Source organism: Callithrix jacchus, chromosome 22, assembly GCF_049354715.1.
Source record: "Callithrix jacchus isolate 240 chromosome 22, calJac240_pri, whole genome shotgun sequence".
Classification (NCBI taxonomy): domain Eukaryota; kingdom Metazoa; phylum Chordata; class Mammalia; order Primates; family Cebidae; genus Callithrix; species Callithrix jacchus.
The window spans coordinates 33,444,924-33,472,454 of NC_133523.1; the positions used below are offsets into that span (position 1 = coordinate 33,444,924).

Here is a 27,531-nt window from a genome sequence, read left to right on the forward strand (position 1 = left end):
ATGTAGTCCAGCGCCGGGAAGGCCGTGGCTGGCCTGTCAGCCGGCCGGCACGCGGGGAGGCTCAGACCGCTCACCCTCCGGGAGCTCGTGGATTCAGCCTGTGGAACCTGCTGGTCCCGGCTGCGGCGCCCCGGAGATTTCTAGGAGTGCCCGCCCGCGCTCAGTGCGCAGGCGTCGGGCGCTCAGGGCCTGCGAGAGCGAGCTCTGAGTTGTCCCAGGGTCTACCCAGACCAGGAGAGAGGGTGGGACCAGCCGGCCAGGCAGGTGCGGGGACCCGTCAGAACCTCGGATTTGCAGAGAAACCTCTGTGTGCCCTGCCAGGCCCTTAGGGGGAGTGTGCGTGTATGTGACAATGGGAGCTGCCGGGTGGACTGGGAGTCTTTCCGTGGCCGGGTGTGTATGGTTGTATTTCTGCCTGTGTGTGAGATCCTTCCTGCTGTAGGGTGTGAGGTGATTGATACTTTAAGCTGCGTGGTAATGGGATTTTATAACTGTAGAATCGTCTGACAGAGTAAAACGATTCTACACAGATCTCTGCTGTGGTTTTGCTTATGGATATCTGCTTTTTGTGTGTGTCCATAATTGTGTAACTGGTGATTTGTGTTACTTAAAGGTGCTTTCCTTGTGCTTGTATTTCAGTGTCTGTAAGGGTGCCACTAGCAAATGAACTATGTGTGACCGCGTGTGACAGTGAAAATACAATGGCCAAGTTATTTCTTCCTTAAATAGTAATGTGATAATCTGGAAACGATAATTTATCTGACAAGTAATTGAGACATGATTTTTCTGTTGGATCAAATGTATGTGTTATGGGGAACAATGCAAAATTAACATAGGTTTTTCTTTGTTTTTAGAAAGATTATTTCAAAACCAGTTCTAGGGTAACAGTCTTCCTCTGCCTCAGTAGGCCAAAAGTGGATATCCATTATTTTCTAATTAGAGGGTAAAGTTTCTCTTATTACTGGGTAAAGTTAAGAGGCCATCAACGAATAAAACAATAAAATAACGTTATACATAAAAAGGGTGAATTTTAGCACAGTACAGCACTGGTCAAATTTCCCAAATTCTAGGTCAAACACTTGTCCTTATTTTCTGACGAGAAAACCTTGACTGGTGGGGAGAAAGTAACTTAAGCCTGTAGAGTTTGTTGGTAAACCTGAACTTATCTTTACTAACTTCGAGACCTCTTGGCCTTTTATGGTTTTTGAATAATCACAAACTTGTGAACTTCTAGCACAGAGAAGATAATTTCACCACTCCTTTGGAGGGGAAAAAATTAATAAAACTTGGTCTTTCAAGACATATATCAAATACATTGATCTCTTCCCAGTAATGTGACTGGAATAGCAAATTTGGTGAACAGAATTCTTGAGTGAATGAACCTATGTGTGTATGATCAGTCTTCTGAATAGTTATGATGAGTGTTTACAAGACAAAGAAAGCTATCACTTAAAAGTAAAAACCATTAGAAACCTAGACTGCAGGAACTGAGAAGGATTTGTTAGAAGACTATGTGCTATAATTAGTATAAAAATAGTATATATTTTTGGCCAGGTGCAGTGGCTCACACCTGTAATCTCAGCACTTTGGGAGGCTGAGGCAGGCGGATTATGAGGTCCTTGACCTCTCGATCTCTTAGATCGAGACCATCCTGGCCAACATGGTGAAACTCTGTCTCTACTGAAAATACAAAAATTAGCTGGGTGTGGTGGTATACGCCTGTAGTCCCAGCTACTCGGTGGTGAGGCAGAATTGCTTGAACCTGGGAGGCAGAGATTGCAGTGAGCTGAGATCGTGCTACTGCCCTCCAGCCTGCTGACAGACCAAGACTCCATCTCAAAACAAAACAACAACAACAAAAAGTACATATTTTATAGAGTGATAGGCACCAAACTCCTGTTAATGGTAACCTTTAGGGAGAGAAGGGAAGATTTAGGGTAAAGGGGGAGAAGTAAATGTCAAAGGGAACTTAAGCACTATGGGTTATTTTTCTTTCTCTCTCTCTCTCTCAACGAGGTAACATTACTCATATATGTAAATTTTAATTTTAAAATATAAAAAAATATTTAGAGCTTTTCAGAATTGTACAGAGACCACTCTGACTGTAGCTTTCTCTAGCCCTTCCTAGGATGGCCTTGCTTTCCTGACAACCATGGAAATGGGTCTCAATTCCACAGCCAGAGTCTGACCAATGTCTTATCTTTTGCTATATGCAAGACGGCTTCTAAGTTTCTAAGCCCATTATAATTTCCATATCAGATCATGGGAAAGAAAGACATGGTTAAAAAAATGACAAGGGTCTTGGTGAGGGAGGAGGAATCAGGTAGAGTGAAATCATTGGTTATTCAAGCCCAGTTTTTCAGTCAACAGAAATATTTTACAATATTATTCAAGTATTTGCCTTAGAGGCTCCAGTCCATTGGAGGAAATTGAGTTCACTTTGTCCTACTAAAAGATTTTAACCTTCACCTGCTCTTTTAATTAAATTCATATGTTTCAAAGATAGTTTCTATTAAACATTGAGTAGATACAAAATATTTATGAAATGTTTCTTAAATTTTCAATACAGCAAAAAACCTGTGTACCAACTACATTTTTTTAAGAAAGAAAATATTAACTACTAACTTTGAAGACTCCTAGATATCTATTCCCATTTCTATTCCCCTTTCCTTCGGATATAACAATTATCTCGAGTTTTAGAATTCTTTTGCTTTTCTTTATAGTTTCAACTACTTACTCCAAAACTATGTTGCTTATGGATGTTTTTGAGTTTTATATAACTATTTTGTATACTATTCTGTGATGCAGTTTTTTTTTTTGGTCAATATTATGTTCCTGAGATTAAGCATTGTAGCTATAATCCATTCATTTTCATTGTACAGTATTACATTGACTGACTATATTACAGTTTTTAAAATCCATTCTCAATTGATAGAAATGTGAGATGCTTCAAAGTTTGCAATTACAGTTCTGCTGCGAACATTCTCGTACATGCTTACTGATGGAAATGCAGAGGCTGTTCTAGGGCAAGGGTCATCACACTTTCCTCTGTAGAGGGACATATAGGAAATATTTTAGGCTTTGTGGGCCATACAGCCTCTGTCACAACTACTCAACTCTGTCATTGTAGCATAAAATCATGGCCATTGACAATATGTAAAACAATGGGTGTGTTCTAGTAAATCTTTATGCAGAGGCAGGATTTAGCCTGTGGGCCATAGTTTGCTAAGTCCTGTTCTAGGATATATATTAAGAATATATTACTGAACACAGAGTAAATATTCCGTGCAAATATCCTCAACTTTACTAGACAATGTGCAATATTTTCCAAAGAGGATTTTTCAAATAATACTCTTTGCTAACATTTGAAATGGACAGAATTTTAAGTTCAGGTGATTCTGATAGATGTATATGCAGATATATACAGTAGAGTCTCATTTCGGTTTTAATTTGCATCTCTCTGATTACTAATAAGGTTGAGATTTTAAAAACATGTTTACTGGCCATTCCTCTTCTGTGAAATGCCTACTGAAACACTTTCCTCAATTTCTTTGGGTTGTCTTTTTATTATTATAGGTCTTTGCAAAAATATTTCAGAAGAAATTATGAAGTCCTATGTGAGTTTTAAATGATGTATTGATTTTATTATCTTATTCTATAAGGCAGGTAAAGTAGACCACAATAATCTCAACAATAAGATGAAAAACCCTAAATAGATAAAAATTAGGAAAACATAGATAATTAAGACTAGGAGAAACTTGCAATTAGAATATACAGAAATAAGTTCATTAAGAATTAAGCTTCAAATTTGAATCTGACCTTCCTAGGAGAAACAAATTAGGACATAAAACTAAAATTAACAAAAGTCCTTATATAGTTTACACAGTCTTTCATGAAAAGTCTATTAATTTCTCAGAGGAAAATAAAAGATTTTCATGGACATAAAGTAAAATATTTTGCAAAGTTTTAAAGTTGTGGTCCATAGCCCTCTCCATATCTTTTTTACTCTGATCTCAAAAAATAAGATTGTACTTTAAAAACTCTCCCATGCACCCCCATTTTGTTATAAAAGTTGCTGCCTTCCTGCTAGCCCAACTCCAGTCTATCCTTCAGCTTTTTCTTTTACCATATGTGTGGTGAAATATAACAGCCATACAAAAAAAATGCATAAAACACAAATATATAGTTTAATAAACTATTATCAAGTGAACGTCCATGTAACCAGCTCCCTGTTTAAGAAACATTGCCAGCACCCTGGAAGCCCTTCACTGATACAATCACTGCCCCTACCCGCCATCCTAAATACAGTGTAAGTCATATCCTGACATTTATGGTAATCACTCTCCTTAGTCTTCATGAAAGTTTTATAATCAAAATTGCATTCCTAATGATAATAGTTTAAACTTAATTTAAATGGAATCATGATCTATGTATATTTTATGCTTGACTCCATTGCTCATTAGTTTGTTCATTTTTATTTCTGATTAGTTTTCTATTGCATTACTATAATTTATCCATTCTATGGATGGAAATTGAGTTGTTTCTGTTTCTATTTGCTATAGTAATGCTGCTGTGAATATTCTTATCTGTGTGTCTCCTGGTGCAGATATGTATGTGTTTCTGTCAGTTATATATCTTAGGAGTGTAATTATGGCGCAAGGTTTTGTGTATTTTCAGTTTTAGTTTGATAATGTCAGACTATTTTCCAAAGTGTTTGTGCCAGTTTATATTCACACTAGAAATGTAGAGTGTTGTTCTACAGACTTGCCAACATTTGCATTTTTGTTGTCTTTTTATTTTTAGCCATTCTGGTGAATGTGGTAGTAGTATCCACCTCATTATAGTTTTAATTTGCTTTTCTCTGATTACCAGTAGTGAGGTTGGACACCTTTTCATATTTATTATATATGAATTTTTCATTTTGTGGATTGCCAATCCAAGGCTCTTGTCCATTTTCCCACTGAATTGAGGTTTCTTTCCTTATTGAGTTAAAGAGAACATTTTTATATTCTGGATAAAAATATTTCTCTAACTCCTGACCTCAGGTGATCTGCCTGCCTTAGCATCCCAAAGCAGTGGGATTATATAGACGTGAGCCGCCATGCTCACCTATCTCTCCAAGACCTTCTAAGGAAAGGAAATAGTAGCCAAAGAGAAAGAGTGCTGGGACAGACTCTTCTCTGAAAAGGTGATTAGGTACTGGCCCTTGCCCTCCAAAGGATATATTGCACTGACTGAAAAAATTGTCTGCCTTAGGACAAAGGGCATCTGTTTTCTCTGGCCACTTTCCAAGGGATTCTAGGCCTGAAGAGGAAGAGAAGCAAGAATATTTTTTACAACTGAGAAATGTCACTTTATTCAGTATCAGGTTTCTGGAGCTGAATAGAGGCAGGTCTTCATCTAGCCCCACCTCAAAGCGGGGAACAAGTAAGGACGCTTAAAGTCTGTGACCCAGGTAGCTCCTTTTCCCATAGGATTCCAAAGTTCTAATATTAAGCCTAATCAGAGGGTAGGAGTAGGAATACTGGGTAGCCTCCCGATGCGATGAGGACCGACGTGTGGTAGGCTTTTCCAGGCAAGTTCTAGGAAGCCATACTGGGCAATGCCCTCAGACTGGATAGCATGGACTCTGTTCTGCCTAGGGAGGGGTACCACATTCTGGAACTTGAGGGGACCTGCAGGGCCATGGGAATGACCACAAAACAGGTGGTAGAACAACCGCTCACCCTCCACCAGATCCTTGGTCTCCAGGGCATTTTGGTAGATGGTCTCTTGGGGCTGAAGTTGCTCTCCTTGCACTAACTCTAGTAGAAGCCTCTGGATTCGGGGGGACTTAAGTTGGTACAGCTCCATGAGCTGGTTGAACTGTTCCACCCAAGCAGCATTGTCTTTTCCATATCGCTGCTGCAGCATCCGCAAAACATGGTACAGTGCCACGAATGTCTCCCACAAAGGCCTCTCTTCCTTCTTTTCAGAGATGGGTTTTGCCTTCTCCAACTTGGGCAATTTAGGGGGCCTGCCTTTACCCTTAAAAGCCCTGAGATCCTTCTGAAACATTAGTGCTAGAGTTTGTTTGTCCACAGAGGCATGGGCACCTGTGAAAATGTCTCTCGTGGCAGAGACATGTCGCCTCTCCATCTCTTTGAGGGCATCGGATAACTGTTGTACCCATGCACTCCTGTAAGGCTCTCCCAAAAGATGCCAGTTTATAGCTTTGGGATCTTGAATTCTCTTGGTAATTAATGGTATTGCCAGAGCAGGCATGGGCAGTGCTTCCTTCTTTGTCATTGGAAATTTGGAGATCTCACCCCTCCTCCTCAAGGCTGGGAAGTCCTTCTCTAATTTCAAGGCTAGAGATTTCTTATCCACAGAGGGACAGACGGCTATAGGAACATCCCTTCTGACTGGATAAAGGTGCTTTATCTCCTTGAGAGCAGTGGATAACTGTTGTGCCTGCTTCTTTCTATAGGACTCAGCTAAGAGATGCCAGCTGAGAGCCTGTGGGGTCTGAGTCCTCTTGATGGCTGATGGTAACACTGGTTCGGGGATAGAGAATGGCTTCAACCATTTCTCTGTTTCTTTTCTTCTAATTGGAGGGATCTCTTTTAAGTGCACTGGACTCAAAACGTCCTTACAGGGTTGTAATGTATCAGCGTGTGACTTAACTCTAGGTTCTGCCTGAGATGTTTAGCAATGGCCTTAAGATTAGAAAGAAGCATCCATTTCAAGTATCTCTTTGAAGTAAAGTCTCTGAGGATCTGACTCAGCCGATGAAAACTCTCCCTGGAAAGTTGCTTTCCTGCTTCCAGCCTTTTTAAGGCATTGTTAATCCAATCCTCATCTGAAAAGCTTGCTTCTGAGAAGGCTGGCCTTTGATATCTCCTACCTGCCATTTCAGGTGAAAAGGCTGGGGCTGGGGCTGGAGCTGGAGCCTGGCCCTCAGTTTCCCCCATCAGAGAATCCTGATACCCCAAGAACCACTTCCACCTTTCACTTTTGGGTCTGCGTTTAGGTTTCTGTGGTTCCACGAAAGTATCAGACAATTGAAACTCCAGCCTACGGCGACCTTCTGGAACCTGGGTCTCTAAGCCTCTTTCCATGGCTTGTAAAAACATACCCCTGGCTTTCTCCAGGAGTTCATTCTCTTGTCTTCCCAATGAACTTGTCATGGGCTGTACTCCAAGAAGCTGACTGCCCTGTCTGTCTTCCAAATCCCAGTGATCCTCTGACACTTTCAGGGGCATTCTCTCTTTTCCCTCCAGGGTTATCTGGAATGGTATTTTGGAGGGGCTCTTCAGAACTGTTGGCCACATAGCCTTGTCCATAAGTCTGGAGTCTCCTTACATCAATCAAGCCTTCTTTCTTAAAATGCCTTTCTCCTTTAGCTGTACCCTCCCTTTTCTCAGCAAGATCCTCACCTTCTATCACCAGCTTGGATAATCTCACTTTTTCCTTTGAGAGCTTTGTTTTCAATACTCTCTCCTCTTCTGAGAACATTCCCTCCATAAGTCTGCTCTCCTTTTCCTTCTCTTTACTCAGGCTTTCCACATCCTTCTGCCTTTCATCCTCCTCCTCCTTCTCTTTTTCCTCCATTTTCTCTTCCTCCTCCTCTTCACTCAGGCTCTCCTCCTCCTCCTCGTCACTGAGGCTCTCCTCCTCCTCCTCCTCACTGAGGCTCTCCTCCTCCTCACTCAGGCTCACCTCTTCCTCCTCCTCACTCCAGCACCTCCACTCCTCTTCACTAAGGCTCTCCTCTTCCTCTCGTGGGCCCTCTTTTTTCTTACTCAGCCTCTCTTTCAAACTCCTTTCCATTTTCCTTGTTTGAGTCAAACCCTTTTTCTTTAGCTTCTTAGCCAAGTTATCTTCCAGTTCCTCTTCACTTGTACTGATTTTCTTCTTCTTAATCAGATGTTTCCTTTTCTCTTTCTTGGGCAGAATCTCCTCCTCTTTCCCCTTCGTAATTAGACCTTCCTCTGTTTCCTTCTCAGTCAAGCTCTTATATAAGTCCTCAAATAGTACACCTCTGAGATTATCTAATAACCACTTCATCTGAGTCTTCTCCAGCTCATGCTTCTCAATTCTCTTCAGAAGCTCCTGTATGTGCCTTTTTTCTAACAAATTTGTCTTCTGAAACTTCTTTAACAGAGTCTGTACCTGGATTTTATTGAATATTATCTTTTCCTGGACCTCCTCTAAGAACTTTCGGTCCTCCTCCAAGCCCTCTTTATCAGTTAGCGTTCTCTCTTTGGTGGCCAGTCTATCTTCTAGTTTCCTATCTCTTTCAGCCTGCTCCTTCCCTTCTTCAATTATTTCCTCCTGTTTCTTAAAAAATTCCCACCTGTGGCCATCAATTTCACTTTTTTCCATAATGGATGATATCTCTTCCTCAGTTATTTCTCTTTCTTCTGAAGGAACTGTAATCAGTTCTCTAACTATTCCTGCCAGGATCCCAAACAGTTGATTCTCTTTCATTCTTATATTTTCTTCCCTGGAGTGAGCCTCTTTCTCTTCAGAACCAATCCCTTTTTCCATATCCAGTTTTCTCATTGCCTGTTTTCTTTCCTCTTTGGTTTTCTTTTTTTACTTGGCAACATCCCTCTCCTTGGTTTTAACGTCATAGGCCAGTTGCCTGTCTTCCTGGGCCAATTCACCCTCTTCTTTTATCATTTCTTTCTCTTCTTGGGTTATTTTTTTCTTTTTCTTAGTTATGCCAATTCTTTCCCTGGACGTTGCCTTTTCTTTCTCAGCAATATGACTCTCTTTCTTGGCCACTTCACTGTCTTCTGGGGCCAGTCTCTTTGCCAATGCCCTTTTCTTTTTTCCCTTGGCCTCTTTCTCTTTTTCCTGGAACTGTTCCTCCATTTGACCAGCCTGTTCCTCCTCTTCTAGGGCCAATTTCTCTTTTTTCTGGACTTGTTGTTTTTTTGGCTCAACCTCTTTCTCATCTTTCTGGGACCATTTCTTGTCTTTCTGACTCCATATTCTCTCTTCCTGGGCCACTTTCTCCTTTTGTAAGGCTAGTTTTTCCTGGGTCCATTGTTCTTCCTCAGTTGCTTTCTCATCTTTCCCAATTTGTTTCTTCTTTTTCTTAGCTTTTTTTTCTTTTCCTATGGGCTGCTTCTCTTCTTTTGGAGACCCTTTCTTGATTTCCTCTGTAATTGTTTTCTCTTCTGAGACCTGTTTCATTTTTTCTCTGGCCCGTTTTCTTTTTTCAGCTTCCTGCTCCATTTTTTGAGCTAATTTCTCTTCCTCTTGTGACAATTCTTCCAGTTCTCCAAACTTTTCATCAACTTCTAGGTACAGTTTCTTTCTTTTCCAGGCTAACTGTTTGCTCTCCTTGGCCTCTTTCTCCTCTCTTTGAGCTCGCCTCTCTGTCTGGTCTTGTTCCTCATGTTTCCCATAAAGAGCCTCTTTGCCAAACCATTTCTCTTTTTGGATTAATTTACTCTCTTGCTCTGCCAAGGTCTCCCTTTCTAATGTCTGTTCTCTCTTTTTCCTGGACAGTCCTTCCTCTGACATGGACAAATGATCCTGAACCATTTTCCCCAGTTCCCGGGCCTCTTCCTCCACATGTTTCTCCTTTCTCCAGATGTGTTTCTTCCTTTCTCTAACTTGTTTCTCTGTGTCTAGGATTAGTGCTTCCTTTTCCTCAGCCAGCTCCCCCTCTTCCCCAGCCATCTCCTCCTCTTCCTCAGCCAGCTCCTCCTCTTCCCTGGCCAGCTCCTCCTCTTCCTCAGCCAGCTCCTCTTCCTGGACCCTCATGATTTCCTCCTGGGCCTGTATCTTTTTCCATTCCAACCTTTCCTTTTTTAGGGTTGGTTTCCTCTTTTTCCTGATCACTTCCTTTCCTTTCCCTAGTAGTTTTCTCCTTTTTCTGGTTAGTCCTTTTTCTTCTAGGACTAACATCTGATCTTCCATGACTAATTCCTTTTGTGGGGAAGCACGTACTTCTTCTTCCTGAGCCATTATTTCTTCTGGATGGGTCAGTTTCTTTTTATCTTTGGTTGGTTTCTACTTTCTCTGCATTTTTTCCTCTGGCTTTGTGAGTTTCCTTTCTTCCTTAGCTATTTTCCCTTCTTGCTGGGCCCATTTCCTCACTTTTCTTTTAAATTTCCTTTTCTCTGAGACTAGGCGATCTGCTGGGAAAACAGCTTTCTTTCCTTCTTGAGAAAATTCCTCATCTTCCTTTAACCCTTTTTTATCCTCTTGTTCTGTCAATATTGCTGTCCTTTTGTCCTTGACAACCCCTTTAATGACTTTTTTGTTATGGTGGGTGTTTCCTCCACTACTCTGTCATCTAATTCTAATGAGACTGAGCTTGAGTCTTTTAAAAGGGGGCATATCTCTTGGAAGAGATTCCAGCTGGGCTGTCGGTCAGCAAGTATCACCCCAGCTAGGTCTACCAATTCTTTGCCCAGATCCCTTAACATTCCTGGTTGAGAACTTGCTATCCTTGAAGTGACAAGAGAGCAAATGTCATCCCTCCAAGATATGGTGTCTGGTCTACCCACACGTCCAGGGGTCCCAGCCAAACCCCGGTTCTTCTTCCTTTTGTGTTTCTTCCTTTTGCCTTCTTCTTGCTCATCAATTTTTATGACTTCTTCCTTAGGTTCTTCTGTAGTCACCTCTGAAATGCCCTTCAAATCTGGTTTCTCTTTCCTCTGCACATCTGCTATTCTGAGGCCTTTTCTCATTGCCTTTTTCCAAAGCCTTTTAATGCATTCTTTTTTTTCCAGCTTAGAGACCACAGATCCATCATCTTTCATGCTACCTTGATCTATGGCTTCCATGGCATCTGTGGCCTCCATGGCCTCTATAGCTTGCAAAATGACCTCCTCCTCTGTTTCAGCATCATCCTGGGATTGGACTGCACTTAAAGTACTCAGTGGTAGCTCTGGCTCTAAGACAACATCCTGGGTTTCAAATTGCTCTGATTTCCTGGCCTTTCTTTGTTCACCAGCATCTTCTGAAGGTGTCAACACAGAACTAGACTTTTCCAACTTTGTCTTTTTTTGCTTCCTGGCAACTCTCAGGTCCCTTTTAACTGCAGAGATATTGGGGGAAAAACAATTAAGAGAAACACAGAGGTCTTGAGGAAGATCCTTTGTAAAGTTTAATTTGGTGAATTACCATAAGAGATAAAAAGCAGGGGGACTGAGGCTTTATGATGTGGAAATACTTGCTGTTTCATCCCACCAAACATATTCTAAATAAGACCTTGGCATTTGCTCTGGGGTTATTTCTCAGGAAGTTCACTTTCTATGAATAAGATTCTCCCACTGAACTCCATTCTCACTAATATCCTTTCATATACCTTGGACCTATTCACCCTGCATTTTGGGTCCCTAGGTTGGCCCCAAACACACCCCATACATCACCCCATACATACTAAGCTTTCTGCTCCTTGCTTTAAAACGTTGCTTTCTTTTCTTCCCTTTTGTGATCTTTACAGATTCTGACAAAGGTACAAGCATTTCTTCAGAAAAGACCTTAAGTTCTTCAGACCATGGCATATCAAAAGAAAAAGTAAATGGTTTTTCTCTTTGTAACAAGGTCAAGTTTTCATTTAGCTGCTGCTCCACAGCAGTAAGCAGGGACTGTATATCTTCAGCTTGAATATTCAGCAGTTGGCCCAGAGAGACTTCCCCTATAATTTCTTGCCTATATAAGTCAAAGAAAAAGACAGTACTAAGCTAGTTATAGAACAAAATTCAAAAAAAGAGAAGAGTTACAATGGAAGAGACAGGGTTAAAGTATTAATTTAGAACAGCTGAAGTAAAGTCTGGTTAAAGAATAAAGAATGTGGCTGAGCACAGTGGCTCACACCTGTAGTCCTAGCACTCTGGGAAGCTGAGACAGGTGGATCACTTGAGGTCAGGAGTTCGAGACCAGCCCAGCCAACATGGTGAAACCCCATCTCTCCTAAAAATACAAAAATTAGCTGGGTGTGGTGGCTGTCGCCTGTAATCTCAGCTACTTGGGAGACTGAGGCAGGAGAATCACTGGAACCCGGGAGGCAGAGGGTGCAGTGAGCTGAGATCGCATCACTGCACTCCAGCCTGGGTAACAGAGCAAGCCTCAGTCTCAAAAAAAAAAAAAAAAAAGACTGAGGGATGGCAAGGAATGTAGTGCCATATAACTCATTCTGTTGTGCTGTGCTTTATTGTGCTTCACAAATGCTTTTTTTACAAATTGACGGTCTTTGTCAACCCTGCATAGAGCAAACCTGTCAGCATCATTTTTCCAACAGCATGTGCTCACTTCTTGTGTCTGTCACATTTGGGTAATTTTGACAGTATTGTGAACTTTTTCTTTATTATTATTGTATCCACTTTGGTGATGTGTTATCAGTGATCTTCAAAGTGACTACTGTAATTGTTTCAAGGCATCATGAGCCACACCCATGTAATATGGTGAACTTAATCAATAAATGTTGTGCGTATTCTGACTGCTTCATTAACTAGCCATTCCCCCATCTCTTCTCCTCAGACCTCACTATTTCCTGGGACACAACAATATTGAACTTAGGCCAATGAATAGCCCTACAATGTCTTCTAAGTGTTCGAGTGAAAGGAAGAGTCACATGTCTCTCACTTTAAATCAAAAGCTAGAAATGATTACACTTAGTGAATCATTAGGAAAGCAGGTTGAAAGTCAAGACAGGCTGAAAGCGAGGCCTCCTGTGCCAAACAGTAGGCCAAGTTGCAAATGCAAAGAAAATGTCCTTGAAGCAAATTGAAAGTACTACTCCAATGAACACACAATGATAGGAAAGCAAAACAGCTTTATTGATGATATGGAGAAAATTTTAGTGGTCTGGATAGATCAAACCAGCCACAACATTCTCTTAAGCCTAAACCTAATCCAGAGCAAGGCCCTAATGCTTTTCAAGTCTATAGAGGCTGAGAGTGAGGAAGTTGTGGAAGAAAAGTTTGAAGCTAGCAGAGAATAATTCATGAGGTTTAAGGAAAGAAGCTGTTTCTGAACATAAAGTGCAAGCCTAAGCAGCAAGTGCTGATGGAGAACCTCCAGCATGCAATCCAGAAGACCTAGCTAAAATTTCTGATGAAGGTGACTGCACTAAATAACAGATTTTCAATGTAGACAAAATAGCCTATTCAAAGAAGATGCCATCTAGGACTTTTATGGCTAGAGAGGAGTCAATGGCTGGCTTCAAAGCTTCAAAGGACATGCTACGTCTCCTGTTATGGGCTAATGCTGGTGACTTTTAAGTTGAAGCCAATGTGTATTTACCATTCTGAAAGTCCTAGGATCCTTAAGAATGATGCCAAATCTACTCTGCTTGTGCTCTGTAAATGGAACAACAAAGCCTAGATGACAGCACATCTCTTTATAGAATAGTTCACTGAAGATTTCAAGCCCAATATTGAGACCCACTGCTGAGAAAGATAGGTCATTTTCAAAATATTACTTCTCACTGACAATGTGCCTAGTCACCCAAGAGGTGTGATGGAGATATATAAGGAGGTTAATGTTGTTTTCATCCCTATTAACACAACATCCATTCTGCAGCCAATGAATCAAGGATTAATTTTGACTTTCAAGTCTTATTTAAGAAATACATCTTGTTTGGCAGTAGCTTCCAAAGACAGCAGTTCTTCTCATGGATCTGGGCAAAGTAAACTGAAAACCTTGTGGAAAAGATTCACCATTCTAGATGAAATTAAGAATACCTGTGATTCATGGGAAGAAGTCAGGCATTAACATGAACAGATGTTTAGAAGAAGTTAATTCCAACCCTCATGGATGACTTTCAGGGGTTCAAGACTTCAGTGGAGGAAGTAACTGCTGCAGTTACTTGTGGCAGAAATAGCAAGAGGAACAGAATTAGAAGTGGACTCCAATGATGTGACTGAATTGCTGCAATCTCATAATCAAAATTGAATGGATGAAGAATCTCTTCCCAGTGAAGATGCTTTGAACATTGCTGAAAAGACAAGGATATTAAAATATTACATAAATTTAGTTGATACAGCAGTGGCAGGGTTTGAGAGGACTGACTCTAGTTTTGAAAGAAGTTCTATTTGAGTAAAATGCTATCAAACAGTACCACATGCTACAGAGACATCGTTCATGAAAAGGAGAGTCAACTGATGCAGCAAACTTCTTTGTCTTATTTTAATAAAATGTCATAGCCACCCTAAACTTTAGTACCCACCAGTCAGCAGCCATCAATATCAAGGCAAGACCATTCACCAACAACAAAACAATAGCAACTCACTGAAGGCTCATATGATCATTAGCATTTTTTAGCAATAAAGTAGTTTTCTTTAAGGTATGTGCATTGATCTTTTTAGATATGCTACTGCACATGTAATAGACTATAGTCTAGTGTAAATATAACTTTTATATGCACTGGGAAACCAAAAAAACCATGTAACTTGCTTTACTGAAGTATTCACTTTATTGCAGTGGTCTGGAACCAAACCCACACTATCTCCAAGGTATGCCTATAGTCAGTGGGATACATGATGCTTCTTTGGTTGGGAGATTTGTGGACATGAGTCTTGAGGAATCTTGAGGAAATGAAGTAAAAATGGAAGGACAGGGTAGTCAGTGGTCAGAAGAAAAGGGGTAGGTGCTGGGTAAAAGAGAAAATTGAAACAAAGAGCAAAGGGGGAAGAAGATAATGTATTTATTTTTATTTTTTTTTTGAGACTGAGTCTCACACTGTTGCCCAGGCTAGAGTGCCGTGGTGCCATTTTGGCTCTCTGCAACCTCTGCCTCCTGGGTTCAAGCGATTCTTGTGCCTTAGTCTCCTGAGTAGCTAGGGGTATAGGCGTGCGCCACTACACCCGGCTAATTTTTGTATTTTTAGTAAATACAGTTTCACCACGTTGGCCAGGCTGGTCTTGAACTCCTGACCTCCAGTGATCCAAATGCCTTGGCCTCCCAAAGTGCTGAGATTACAGGTGTGAGTCACCATGCCTAGCAGGAATAGAATTTAAAAAGGGATTTAGAAACAGGAGGAAATAGTCAGATTTTGGAGGATAGGAGATGAAAAGAACCGGAAGAGGAGAAGGTCACCATCCAACTTACTTAATTTTCTGGAGTTTCTTCTTTCTTCAGCAGGCGTACCAGCCTGGTCTTGGTTTGGATGCCTGTGACTCTTACCATAATGTATAAGGCCTTAGCCTGCACATTCTCATCACTGTCCATCAATCCCATAGCCAATGGAATAGCAAAATAATGGTTCATGAGGCCTAGCCTGTCCAGCTCCCAGGCTAGCTCACGGATCTGAGGATTGGCATGGGTTGTATCTTGCAGGAGGCAATGAGCAGTCTTAGAAACCAATGCTGGAGATATCTGGCAAGTGGCAAAAATACATTGAAGTATCCTAAAATATCTCTTGCATTCCTCTAAAGAGCAGTAAATTGTAAGGTTGAGGATGGCCTCTACTAAATCATCCATAAGCCTTCCACTCTCTTTTCTTGTCATCCAATTTGGTTTTGCCATGCTTTCAAGAATATCAAGGAAACTTCCTTTTCTCTCCTTGGATTTATCCTTCTGTTTACTCCTTGAAATGTTCTCTTCTACTAGAATCATAGATGATAATTTCCAGTCCTTAACTTGGTAGGATGAATATAGATCACAGGATAGGAAGACTGGGGTACCCTCAGGCCATAGGCGGGCACGGATCACTGAGTTGGGGATGTAGCCATCAGGAGCAAAGGGCCATAGTCGCCCTTGACCAAAGAAGCACTGTAGCATTTGGTAGGCATTTAATCCATCCCAGCCAGCCAGCCGCAACTGAGCAGGAACCCAATGTCGGGGACGATTATGCTTGGAGTCAAGAGTAGACAAATCAATATCCTCATTCTCCAAAGAAGGAAATATGGCTTTCTTTTCAGTCACAAGGGGTTTGCATCTTTCTTCTTCTACAACATGGGGCACAGTATTGTCAAAGGCAATGAACCGTTTGTTGACAAGGGTCTCCAGCCCCCGTAATTCCTGCCGCCCTTTTCCAAGGTAGACAAATCTGGGTACGAATACTGTTTCAAACATAAAGAAGAAGCTAGGAAAGAAGGGTTTGGGGACTTCTTGTATTTCATCTGCATTTTTTTAGGATACACAGGTTAGCCAGCTGAGGTGGAGGGAGCAGTTTTAAGCAAGATACTATGTAGATACTCTGGTTGAAAGTCAACAACAGGTCACCTCGATTATTAGCAAAGCAGAGTGAACCAAAATGCAGGGCTGAGTCAAACTCGGTTACAAGTCTACCGGCGCGGTGGCGCAAGCCTGTAATCCCAGCACTTTGGGAGGCCGAGACGGGTGGATCACGAGGTCAACAGATCGAGACCATCCTGGTCAACATGGTGAAACCCCGTCTCTACTAAAAAATTACAAAAAATTAGCTGGGCACGGTGGCTCGTGCCTGTAATCCCAGCTACTCAGGAGGCTGAGGCAGGAGAATTGCCTGAACCCAGGGGGCGGAGGTTGCGGTGAGCCAAGATTGCGCCATTGCACTCCAGCCTGGGTAACAAGAGCGAAACTCCGTCTCAAAAAAAAAAAGAAAGTCCCAGATCCAGACTGAGCCATCAATACCACCTGTGACAAAAAGTTTCAGGGAAAGGCAAACATCAAATGAAGTGATGTCACATTCATGCAGGCATTTTGTCTCTCTCAAAACAAAGCTCTGTTTTGATTCTGAAGATGTCAGAAAGCCATCATAGTGCCAGAGATGCCAGCAGTAGCTCTCAGTGATGGCACCCACAGAACCTGGCAAGAGTATCACATGTTTTAGGGGGCAGCCACAGAGAATTTTGCTGACAGGCTGCAGGACTACTCTGCTAACTTGAAGCACAGCCTCTGTCAAGTGTATGATGTTATCCATGCCGTAGGAACAGAGCAAGGCATTTTCCGGAGTGCCTTCCAGGGTAGACAGTGCCAGTACTGCCCCAGAGTGAACAGTCTTCTCTATTCGGGCACAACTATAGTGGGAAAGGATTCTCACAATGCCACTGTCATACCCACAGAACATTAATCCTCCTAGGCCTTTATGAAGATGGGACCTCCTATAGGCCAAGCATCTTACTGTATCCTTAGGGTCTGCTGAAGTACACACAAGATACTTGGCTGTACAAGGAGAGCGTGTTGCATCAAATACCAGCACCTCTGAACTGCCTATTGCCACAAAGAGCTACTCTCTCTCTGAGTCATAGGACCAAGCCACAGCCTTATCCATAACAAGTAGAGGCCAGGTGATAACCATGAGATCCCCTGTTACTGGAGACAAGAAGCACAATAAGCCATCCTCAGTGGCACATAGAATCCGAGTCCAATTATGGCCGCAGCAGACCCGCTGCACCTGCTGGGGAACAGAACCACAGACATGGAAGAGGCTATAAAAGTAGGGCAGGTGGTGCAGTGAAAAACCATAGGTGGTCTGGCAGAAAAAAGTGGTATTATCAATAAACTGCAGTTTCTGCAGACCATTGTCCATATTCAGCTGCCGCAGCAAGTTTCCATATGTCAGATTCCACTCCCTCACTACACCTTCACTGCCTGCTGTTAATAAGGTGTGGATCTCTGGCCGGCTATGGATACATATCACTGATGAGGAATAGGCTTGAAAGCTGTGGAGGAAGTTACCTTGGTCTAAACCCCAAGCGTGGATCTCTCCAGTCCTGTTTCCAGCATAGAAATTGCCCTGAGAGACACAAGCAAAGGAGCAAGTGATGGAAGAGCCACTGGCTACTGGAGTGAACTTCTTCATTTCTTCCAGCTGGCCCTGACCCCGGTGAATGAAGACCTTCACTGTATCCTCACACAGAGCAAACATAGATCCCTGGGGGCCATTCATGGAAAATCCCTGTACAAGCTCATGGTTAGCCATAGGTACTATTTGAGCCATCTCAATGTCCCTGCCATTTGGTAAGATAAACCAGGTAACCACAGCCCCCAGGGTACCAGATAGCAGCAACTCAGTTTCTGGGTCATAGAAGAGACAGCTGATGGAGAAATGACAGGGCACTATACCCAGAAATCTGAACCCTCGACGGTGATTTCCAAAAAGCCTCAGGCACATGTCACCACAGTAAGCAACTAACATATGGTAGGAACCTGTGTGGACCATTGCTTGGGTGGGCGGCAGCTGATCCATCATGCGAAGCCTCATCTTCTCTATCATTCCTTTCATTTCTGTACCCGTTTTCTGTATCCAAAGTACTGCCTAGAAGAGGATGAGAGATGAAAGCCTGACTGTGGAGGCAGATCATTTCCCAAAAGTGTGGGGTAGGGAAGGCTGAATATTCAGATCCCTCTTTCCTCTGGTGTGACTAAGGAAAGACTAGGCAGCTTGACTCTCGGAGCCTCCTACTACAGCAACCCCCTTGCTCACGGTTTCACTTTCTGTGGTTTCAGGTACCTGTCTGGTCAACTGCAGTCGAAAAATATTAAATTAAAAATTCCAGAAATAAACAGTAAGTTTTAAATTGCATGTTCTGAGTAGCATGATGAAATCTCACGCAGTACCATTCCATCCTGCCTGGGACTTGGGTTATCTCTCCGTCCAGCCTATCTACACTCTATATCTTATCTTCCTGTTAAGTCACTTAGTAGCCATCGCCATCGTGGTTGCCAGATTAACTGTAACAGTATCACTGTGCTTGTGTTCAGGTAACCCTTATTTTATTTAATAATGGCCCTAAAGCCAGAAGTAGTGATACTGGCAATTCAGATATGCCACATAGAAGCCACAAAATGCTTCTTTCAAGTGAAAAGGTGAAGGTTCTTGAATTAATAAGGAAAGCAATTGTATCATGAGGTTGCTACAATCTATAGTAAGAATGAACCTTCTGTGAAATTGTGAAGGAGGAAAGAGAAATTCATGCTAGTTTTTCTGTTGCACCTCAACTGCACACATTATGGCCACAGTGCATGATAAGTGCTTAGTTATGATGGAAAAAGCATTCAATTTGTGGGTGAGCAGCATGAACAGAAACATGTTCCAATTGGTGGCAATCAGGTTTGGTGCTATCTGCAATTTCAGATGTCCACTGGGGGCTTGGAATGTATCTCCCATGAATATGCGAGGACTATTGTACCAGGAATTGTGTACATGATAGAAGCACCATGTTGAAGGCCCTTTTCTTGGCTTTCAGTCTACTTTATGGGGCATATGAATTCTGTGGGCCTGATAACTAGAGGTGAAGAAGGATCACTGCATCCAGGTCAAACTGGGATATGGAGATGGCTACTAAAATGAGCTAATTCACAGTCACTGCCATCATTCTAAAATGAGGGCAGTTCAGGTGTGATGCATGTAAATTGGATTAAGGAGAGTGGAGGAAAATTAAGGGCTTTACCTGCATTTTTCCATATGGTTCCATCAGTTTAAGGAAACAAAACAGTTGACCTTGATGGAGTAGTAGAAGCAGACAAAAGGCTTGTTCTGGGGATGGTGGGACTCCTGGTATAGAGTCTCAGGCCAGTCACTCAGTATAACCACGTCATTCTTTGGTTCTTCATCAATCTGAGAGAGAGGAGTAACCTGATTTCAGAGTTCTGAATCCCCACTCATTCATTCATTTAAGAAATATTTACTGGCCAGGTGTGGTGGCTCACGCCTATAATCTCAACACTGGGAGGCCAAGGCAAGTGGGTCGCTTGAGCCCAGGAGTTCGAGACCAACCTGGGCAACATAGCAAAACCCCATCTCTACAAAAAATACAAAAATTAGCTGGGCATGGTGGTGCATGACTCTAGTCCCAGCTACTCAGAAGGCTGAGACAGGAGGATCGCTTGAGCCCAGGAGGTCAGGCTACAGTGAACCATGATTGCACAACTGCACTCCAGCATGGGTAGTGCGAGACCCTGTCTCAATAAGTTAAATAAATATCTATAAAAGGGATGAGTGGTCATTGGTTGCTTTCTAGCTAACATTTACCCTACTACTAGAAAACATTATTTAGGGAGTCATCCCTCCCTCACCCTCAGTTTGCAACAGTTTGCATCTACATCAATCAGTCTCTTCCAGGCTTTCTCACCAAGTTTCTGTTCAAAAAAAGAGAGTAAGCCCTTATGTCCTAAAGTATCCAATCTACATAATGAATTAATTTCTCTCCTCGTCATCTAGAATGCTACTAGTTATGAGACATTGAGAGAAATGAGAAAGTAGCTCCTCAAATCATGGTCTGTGTTCCACGGTTCAGAAGAAAAGCCACAGTTGAGAAAGGCTGACAGGTTCTATGAGAGACACTGAGAATACAATGCTGAGCAAAATAGACACAGCTCTGGCCCTTAAGAAGATGAGTCCTGGCGGGGAAACAGACATTAAACAACTAACAGCTGAGTATACAAAATGGTAAGTGCTAACAAAGAAAGGAATGCAATTCTCTATGAGTAAAATAAATATATATTTACTGAGGGATGAACCCAACCATGGCAAATATGTAAATCTGAGGCATGACAGAGGAACCCAACCATGACAAATATGTATACCTGTCACCGCTGTAAACTCTTTTTAAGTTCCAGCCTACACCAAAAGGTAGAGCCGTTACAATTGCACACACATGATATACCACCTTTGGGAAACACATACTTCACAGACATGTAATAGAATGCTCACCACGTGTGGCAGACCCTGTGGCATGCACTTCTGTCACTATTCTTTATTTATTTATTTAGATAGAGTTTCATTCTGTTGCCCAGGCTGGAGTGCAGTGGTGTGATCTTGGCTCACTGCAACCTCTGCCTCCCAGGTTCAAGTGATTTTCCTGCCTCAGCCTCCAGAGTAGCTGGGACTATAGCCAGATGCATGCCTGGCTAATTTCTTGTATTTTAGTAGAAACAGGGTTTCACTGTGTTACCCAGGCTGATCTCAAACTTCTGAGGTCAGGCAATCCACCTTGGCCTCCCAGAGTGCTAGGATTACAGATGTGAGCCACTGCGCCTGGACAATTTTTTTTTTTCTCAGAGTCTTGCTCTGTCTGTTGCTATTGACCTGACTGGAGTGCCATGGTGTGATCATAACTCACCATAACTTCAAAATCCTGGGCTCAAGTAATCTTTCCGCCTTAGCCTCTTGAGTAGCTGGGACTATAGTCATGCACCATCACACTTGGCTAATTTTTTTATTTTTTGTAGAGATGGGGTCTTGCCATGCTGCCCAGGCTACTTTTGAACTCCTGGGCTCAAGTGGTCCTCCTGTCTTGGCCTCCCAAAGTCCTGAGATTACAGGCATGAGCCACCATGCCCAGCCCTACCTGTATTTCAGATCTCAAGAGTTTACAACACCATTGCAATTGCTGATTCAGTAGCAGTAGCACAGCTGAGTCAAAGAACCCTGGTGTCTGAGCTCCCAACCCCTCATCTCTCTTAATCAGAAAGCTCATTTACATACCTCTAATTCTATTAATCATCATTCCTTTTCTCTTTTCAAGCCTTTATGTGCAAACAATTAATTCACTCATTAAACAATATCAATGCTTTGCTATGAAAAAGAGCTAAGAATATCTTTTTTTTTTGAGATGGAGTTTCGCTCTTGTTACCCAGGCTGGAGTGCAATGGCGTGATCTCGGCTCACTGCAACCTCCACCTCCTGGGTTCATGCAATTCTCCTGACTCAGCCTCCTGAGTAGCTGGGATTACAGGAACGCACCACCATGCCCAGCTAATTTTTTGTATTTTTAGTAGAGATGGGGTTTCACCATGTTGACCAGGATGGCCTTGATCTCCTGACCTAGTGGTCCACCCGCCTCAGCCTCCCAAAGTGCTTGAGGCTGAGGCCACCGCGCCTGGCCAAAGAGCTAAGAATATCTTAAATGAACACAACATATCTACCTGATATTACTGCTATCTATTTTACACCAAACCTTTCTCCTTCCTCTTCCCCTTCCTTTCATCCAAATAAAATTCCGATTTTGTTTAGGGTGATCATGGACCCAGAAGGGCACAGCCCTGTGGCTCTCTGACCTTCCCTTTTCTATCTTCTGTCTACTTGCAATTTGAAGCTGATACCTGGAAATGCAACAACTATCTTGTAACCCTAGGATAATAAACTAACGTAATAGAAATGGTGGAAAAGAAAGAAAAATAATGCGGGTCCTTGGCAACATGTAAGACTCAGATGCCTCCTACTTGTTTAATCCATATGAATCCATTTTCTGTTACTTGCAGCACAAAGTGTTCTAACTTGCCTAATGCTATCATCTTAACTTAGCAGAAATGGTTGGGGGATGTGGGAGGGCCCAGCCTGCTTGGCAGAGATAATCAGTCCAGGCCCACCACGTGCACAGCTCTCATACACATCACCTTTATGTCCTTCAGGATCTTCTTTATGAGGAAATTCAAGTTTTTCCACTCAGGAATAAGTCTGGGTGAAGATGATTTCCTAGTGACATCCCAGCTCTTTATAGACATCTTGGATTACAGAACCTGTGGAAGGTAAAGGTCTCTTAATCATAACATCTAATGTTAGAATGGAAATTAAGGGAAATGGGAAAGAGGGAAGGGCAACAGGATAAATTAGAGAAGTACTCCTTTAGAAGCTGGGCCAGGTGGCTCATGCCTGTAATCCCAGCACTCTGGGAGGCCGAGGCAGGTGGATCACTTGAGCCCAGGAACTTGAGACCAGCTTGGGCAACATGACCAAACCCCATATCTACTAAAAACACAAAGATCAGCTGGACATGGTGGCACGAGCCTGTAGTCCTAGCTACTTGGGAGGCTGAGGCAGAAAAATCACTTGAACCTGGAGGAGGAGGTTGCAGTGAGCTGAGATCACACCATTGCACTCCAGCCTGGGCGACAAGAGCAAGACTCCATCTCAAAAAAAAATTAAAATAGAAAAATATAATTTAAAAAAGAAGTACTCCTTTAGAAGTCGGAGAAACTCCTTTGTTTTTAAAAAGATAGGAGTGGGAATGAACTGCTGGCACTTGCAACAACATAGATGAAACTCAAAAACTAATACTGAGTACAAGAAGACAGACACAAAAGAGCACGTATTGTATGATTCCATCTATATGAAGAGTTTGCACTGGAAAACTGCGTCAATGAGTCAGATAAAAACTATGACTAGGCCAGGTATGGTGGCTCTTGCTTGTAATCTCAGCACTTCAGGAGGCTGAGGTGAGAGGATTCCCTGAGCACAGGAGTTCAAGACCAGCCTGGACAATATATCAAGACCCCATCTCTACAAAAAATAAAAAATTAGCCAGGAGTGATGGCACACTACTGTAGTCTCAGCTACTCAGGAGGCAGAGGTGGGAGGATTGCTTGAGCCCTGGAGGTTGAGGGTGTAACGAGCTGTGATCTCACCACTGCACTCCATCTGGACAACAGAATGAGACATTGCCTCAAAAACAAAAAAAAATTATAACCAAATATTTTGCCATGAATAAAAAAAATTTTGATGCAATTGCCTCTATGATGGAAGACCACAAAGCAAAAATACAAACATCCAGGGAAGAGATGCTGAAGGAACAGGTAAAAACAAATGGAGAGCAGGCAGAAATCAAAGAAAAATCAAGTATCACAAGCAGAAGGATGAAAGTTGAAGGAACACAAGGGAGAAAACCCAGTGAAGAACCTAGAGGATAAAAATGGGAAAAGCAGGCTGGGTGCAGTGGCTCGCTCATGACTGTAATTCCAGCACTTTGGGATGCTGAAGCAGGGGGATCACTTGAGGTCAGGAATTTGAGACCATCCTGGCCAGCATGGTGAAACGCCGTCTCTACTAAAAAATTCAAAAATTAGCTGGGCATAGTGGCGTGCACCTGTAATCCCAGCTACTTGGGAGGCTGAGGCAGGAGAATCACTTGAACCCAGGAGGCAGAGGTTGCAGTGAGCCGAGATTGTGCCACTGCATTCCAGCCTGGGCAACAGAATGAGACTCCATCTAAAGGAAAAAAAAAAAAAAAGGAAAAGCTAATGAAAAGAAACAGAAATAATTAGAAAAAATTACTTAGAAAATATTTATTTTCAACAAATGGTGCTAGGACAACTGAATATCTACATGCAACATAATGAATTTGGATATCTACCTTAAACTATTAAAAAACAAGCACAAAATAGATCAAATACCTAAATATAAGAATTCTAAACACCCATATCCAGCTCCCCTTCATTTCTTTTCCCGTTAGGTTTAGGATTGCTAGCTGCTCTGGTACTAGAACCCCATTTTTTTTTTTTTTGAGACAGAGTCTTGCTCTGGAGTGCAGTGGCATGATCTCAGTTCACTGTAACTCCTGCCTCCCAGGTTCAAGTGATTCTCCTGTTTTAGCCTCCACAGTAGCTGGGACTACAGGGGTGTGCCAACACACCTGGCTGATTTTTGAATTTTTAGTAGAGACAGAGTTTCACCATGTTGGCCAGGCTGGTCTTGAACTCTTAACCTCAAGTGATCTGCCCACCTCAGCCTCCGCAAATGCTGGGATTAGAGGCGTGAGCCACTGATTTTTTTTTTTATCATTAGTTCAATAGACATTAGATTATTCTGCAAAACTACTATGAAAGTTCCTAAATGCTTACTCTGAATTTCTGTACTTAATCTTGTTTGGGTCAAGGACAAACAGCTCCCTGCTGACACCAGTGTGCTAATGGAGGACCTCCTTTGGGATTCCTATCCCTAGCTGAACAATTCTAACCCTTTCTTTTCCACCCAGCGAGAGTCACTACCTCACTCTTTTTCTTCTTTTACCTCACTCAATTTCTACCATAAGTAAAGTTTACTTATTTTATTTTTAGATGGAGTCTAACTCTGTCGCCCAGGCTGGAGTGCAGTGGCACAATCTTGGCGCACTGCAACTTCCACTTTCTGGGTTCAAGCAATTCTCCTGCCTCTGCCTCCTGAGTAGGTGGGATTACAGGTGTGCGCCGCCACCACGCTTGGCTAATTTTTGTATTTTTAGTAGAGATGGGGTTTTACCATGTTGCCAGGCTGGTGTTGAACTCCTGACCTCAGGTGATCCGCCTGCCTTGGCTTCCCAAAGTGCTGGGATTACAGGCGTGAGCCACTGTGCCTGGCCTACCGTAAGTGAAGTTTAAACTTTCCAAAATCTTGCATACAACTCTCAAGCACATGCAAGGGAACACGAAGTGATTGGCCCCTGCAAAGAAAAATTTTTTTTTGGGGGGGGGACAGAGTTTCGCTGTTGTTATCCAGACTGGAGTGCAATGGCACGATCTCGGCTCACCGCAACCTCCGCCTTCTGGGTTCAAGCAATTCTCCTGCCTCAGCCTTCCGAGTAGCTGGGACTACAGGCACGCACCACCATGCCCAGCTAATTTTTGTATTTTTAGTAGAGACGGGGTTTCACCAAGTTGACCAGGATGGTCTCGATCTCTTTACTTCGGCCTCCCAAAGTGCTGGGATTATAGACATGAGTCACTGCGCCCGGCCCAGATTTTTTTTTTTAAATGAGAAAATTAAATGTGTTTAAAAGTCAAGGGAAAGAAGCCACTAAGAAGGGAGAATGAAAGTACAGGACGGAGAGAGCAGGCTGCTACAGCAAGCTGATGTGTGAAGAGAAGTAAGAGTTAGATCCTACAACCTCAGCGCCTTCCCAAGTTTCCTCTGGTAATTTAAGACTAGTAGCTCTAACTGGGAAAATGGGGGTTTCCTGACACTTCTAAATCCTAGACTAAGACTTCATTCCATTAAGTTTTTGGTGAGTGTCAGATATTTCACTTTAACCCTTCTTGATCTCAGAGAGAAATTCCCTTTTCTTTTTCCCTACTAAAGCATTTAGAAAAAGAAAGTGAGGCCAGGTGTGGTGGCTCATGCCTGTAATCCCAGCACTTTGGGAGGCCAAGGCTGATGGATTACCTGAGGTCGGGAGTTTGAGACTATCACGGCCAACATGATGAAACCCCATCTCTACCAAAAATTCAAAAATTAGCTGGCATGGTGGCACGCACCTGTAATCCAAGCTATCTGGGAGGCTGAGGCAGGAGAATCACTCAAACCTGGGAGGCGGATGTTGCTGTGAGCCGAGATTGCACCACTGCACTCCAGCCTGGGCTACAGTGAGACTATGTCTAAAAAAAGAAAAAGAAAGTGAGACAAGGAAATTCAAAAGGCTTTATAATTTAAAAATGCAGTATAAATGCAGGGTGCTATGATGTATGAGAGAGGCGAAGGGGTGCGCTGAAATCAAGGGAGAATAAGAGACGGAACAGAAACTTTAGCGTCAAATAGACTTACGTTTATAAACCTAGGTTGTCCCCTTCAACTTCTTTTTCCTTTGGACTTCTCAGATTAAACAAAGTTTCATCTCATCTACCGCAGATGTCTTAATGAGCTCAGTGCGACCAATGCCACTCAATATACATTCACCCCATGGGGAAAGCTTGTTATTAACATCATACAAACAACATCTTAGGCTTCCCCACTGAATCTCCATTGCCTCCTGGCTCACACAGAGGATTACGTGCCCCTAATTCTAGAAGAGACAGACTCTAGCTACAATTTCCTGTAGAAAGAGTGTCGCTGGCTCCGACATCATAATGCCTCAGATTCCCCCAGCCCTTCCCCCATACATCCAGTGAAAGCAGCAACATGAAGAGCATGAAAATCCCCACATGAATGTGCCAAGTGCTGGAAGGCAGGGGAAATCTGGTACTTTGTGGTAGTGGAAAGGGGTCACTACACTGTGGTGGGATGGCGAGATTTAAACTTTTAGGACAGAGTGACTTTCTGAGGGCTGGCCATTTGAGATCCTACAGCTGGATGAGTAGAGACACTAATATGTTCTGAGGGAGTGTGACCTTTTATATTAATAGACTTCATTGTGTGTTTACATGTGCCAGACACCGTTCCAGAACTGTTCATGCATTGTCTCCAAACAATGCCTTTAAGCAGGGCTACTAGATAAAATACAGTTACATTTGAACTCGATGCCCAGTTACATTTGAATTACAGTTCAACAATATTTGGGACATATATGCTAAAAAATTCTGTTTTCTCTTTTAACTGACATCCAAACTCAATTGGGTGTCCTGCATTTGTATTTGCTAAATAAAATGTGGCAACACTACTTAAAACTATCATCTTCCTTCCTCCCAGTGAGGAAAAGCCCCACCACACAGTCAGAATGTGGCAGGGCCAAGAGTCAGACTCCAGGCGTGTTCTGAGCCATTATGCCATTGTCCCTGGCCTGCTGGGAAGTGCGTGGGATGCTCTGGCCTTTGTGACAGAGGCCCTGCATCACTGGCTTGCACACACAGCCGGCTCTTTAGTGGTTTTGGGGGTCCCCATGTAGCCCTTCATAAAGGCAATGCTCCAGACCTGCCAGGCCAGGAAAAGCCACGAAACAAAAGCCATGAGAAGGCCGGGCGCGGTGGCTCACGCCTGTAATCCCAGCACTTTGGGAGGCTGAGGTAGGCTAAGGTAGGATCCCCTGAGGTAAGGAGTTCAAGACCAATCTGGCCAACATGGAAAAACCCCATCTCTACTAAAATTAGGCAGGTGTGGTAGCATGTGCCTGTAATCCTAGCTACAAAGAAGGCTGAGAAAGGAGAATCGCTTGAACCCGGAAGGCGGAGGTGCAGTGAGCTGAGATCGCG

At 42.7% G+C, this 27,531-nt stretch overlaps 1 protein-coding gene and 1 long non-coding RNA gene across 5 annotated transcripts; one reads left to right on the forward strand and one right to left on the reverse strand.

Annotated features, from left to right (window-relative positions):
* Positions 1 to 15: 15 nt before the first annotated feature.
* LOC118150135 (uncharacterized) lies at positions 16 to 22,782 on the forward strand. Its single transcript, XR_004738023.3, has 4 exons — positions 16 to 264; positions 18,385 to 18,443; positions 20,099 to 20,326; positions 22,291 to 22,782. It is a non-coding gene; the product is annotated as an uncharacterized LOC118150135 (long non-coding RNA).
* LOC103787301 (uncharacterized) lies at positions 254 to 26,419 on the reverse strand. 4 transcript variants are annotated; one of them, XR_013530796.1, is made up of 8 exons: positions 26,171 to 26,419; positions 22,276 to 22,398; positions 19,329 to 19,495; positions 18,085 to 18,193; positions 17,614 to 17,671; positions 15,061 to 16,036; positions 11,390 to 11,661; positions 254 to 11,044 (listed from the first exon to the last, which is right to left on the reverse strand). XR_013530796.1 is itself a non-coding variant. In XM_078359241.1 (6 exons), exon 6 carries the CDS (start codon positions 8,545 to 8,547, stop codon positions 7,138 to 7,140), a length of 1,410 nt encoding a protein of 469 aa, XP_078215367.1. In that variant the 5' UTR covers positions 8,548 to 11,044; positions 11,390 to 11,661; positions 15,061 to 18,193; positions 19,329 to 19,495; positions 22,276 to 22,398; positions 26,171 to 26,419; the 3' UTR covers positions 254 to 7,137. The 4 variants fall into 4 exon arrangements, 1 of the variants encoding a protein (XP_078215367.1); XR_008478671.2 differs by having other exon boundaries at positions 15,061 to 16,013; positions 17,614 to 18,193; XR_013530795.1 differs by having other exon boundaries at positions 11,390 to 14,949; positions 15,061 to 16,013; positions 17,614 to 18,193.
* Positions 26,420 to 27,531: the final 1,112 nt, after the last annotated feature.